The 624-nt window shown below is 63.3% G+C and overlaps 1 protein-coding gene across 1 annotated transcript in view; it reads left to right on the top strand.

Moving 5' to 3' along the window:
• Positions 1-300: 300 nt before the first annotated feature.
• NPDC1 (neural proliferation, differentiation and control, 1) overlaps positions 301-624 on the top strand; it is a gene marked incomplete at its 5' end in the record, with an annotated part of 2638 nt that continues 2314 nt past the window's right edge. Inside the window, one exon of the mRNA XM_009703581.1 lies at positions 301-399. Coding sequence (XP_009701883.1) covers positions 301-399 — 99 coding nt within the window. The remainder of the gene's footprint in view (positions 400-624) is intronic.

Genomic DNA, 624 nt, shown 5'->3' on the forward strand with positions numbered 1-624 from the left:
GGCCCTACCAGTTCTGGCATGGGTGCGGCTGCGGCCGCTGTTTCTCCTACAGCCCCCAACATTCGTAGGGTGAAAAAGGACCCCAAAAGCAGCGAGGACACGTGCAGATCCCAGGTCTCGGCTTTGGGACTGCCGATGTGCTGGAGGGCTGCATCTCCGTGGGCTTGGAATCCAAACCACCTGCATTTGTTTGTGCTGGATGTGAGCCCCTTCTCGGGGAGATGCTGGGTCCGGCCCTGGGACTGGGCACGTGGCTGCATCTCAGGATGCCTGTCTCACGCCCGCTCTCTCTTGGCGCAGGACGGACGTCCGTTCCCCGCTTGGAGGAAGAAATCGATTTTCTGGCAGATGTGCTGGCCAGGCATCGCCCTCACCCACTGCGGGATGGCAAGCCCAGGAGTAAGTGCCTGCTTCCCCACTTCCACTGCTCTCTGCAGCGATGCTGGGGATCCCACAGCAGCCAGACCCTGCACCCCAGTCTGGTTTGCCTTTCAGAGGTGCCTGGGCGCTGCTCTGCTCATGGCTCTGCCTTCTCCCGCAGCCACCCCGGTCCCCACCGTCGGCAGACAGCGCATGGCCAGCAGGCTGAGAGAGGGGCTTCTGCAGCCGCGTCCCACTGGCAGC

The sequence above is a fragment of the Cariama cristata genome, unplaced genomic scaffold (assembly GCF_000690535.1).
Source record: "Cariama cristata isolate BGI_N322 unplaced genomic scaffold, ASM69053v1 scaffold26237, whole genome shotgun sequence".
NCBI lineage: Eukaryota > Metazoa > Chordata > Aves > Cariamiformes > Cariamidae > Cariama > Cariama cristata.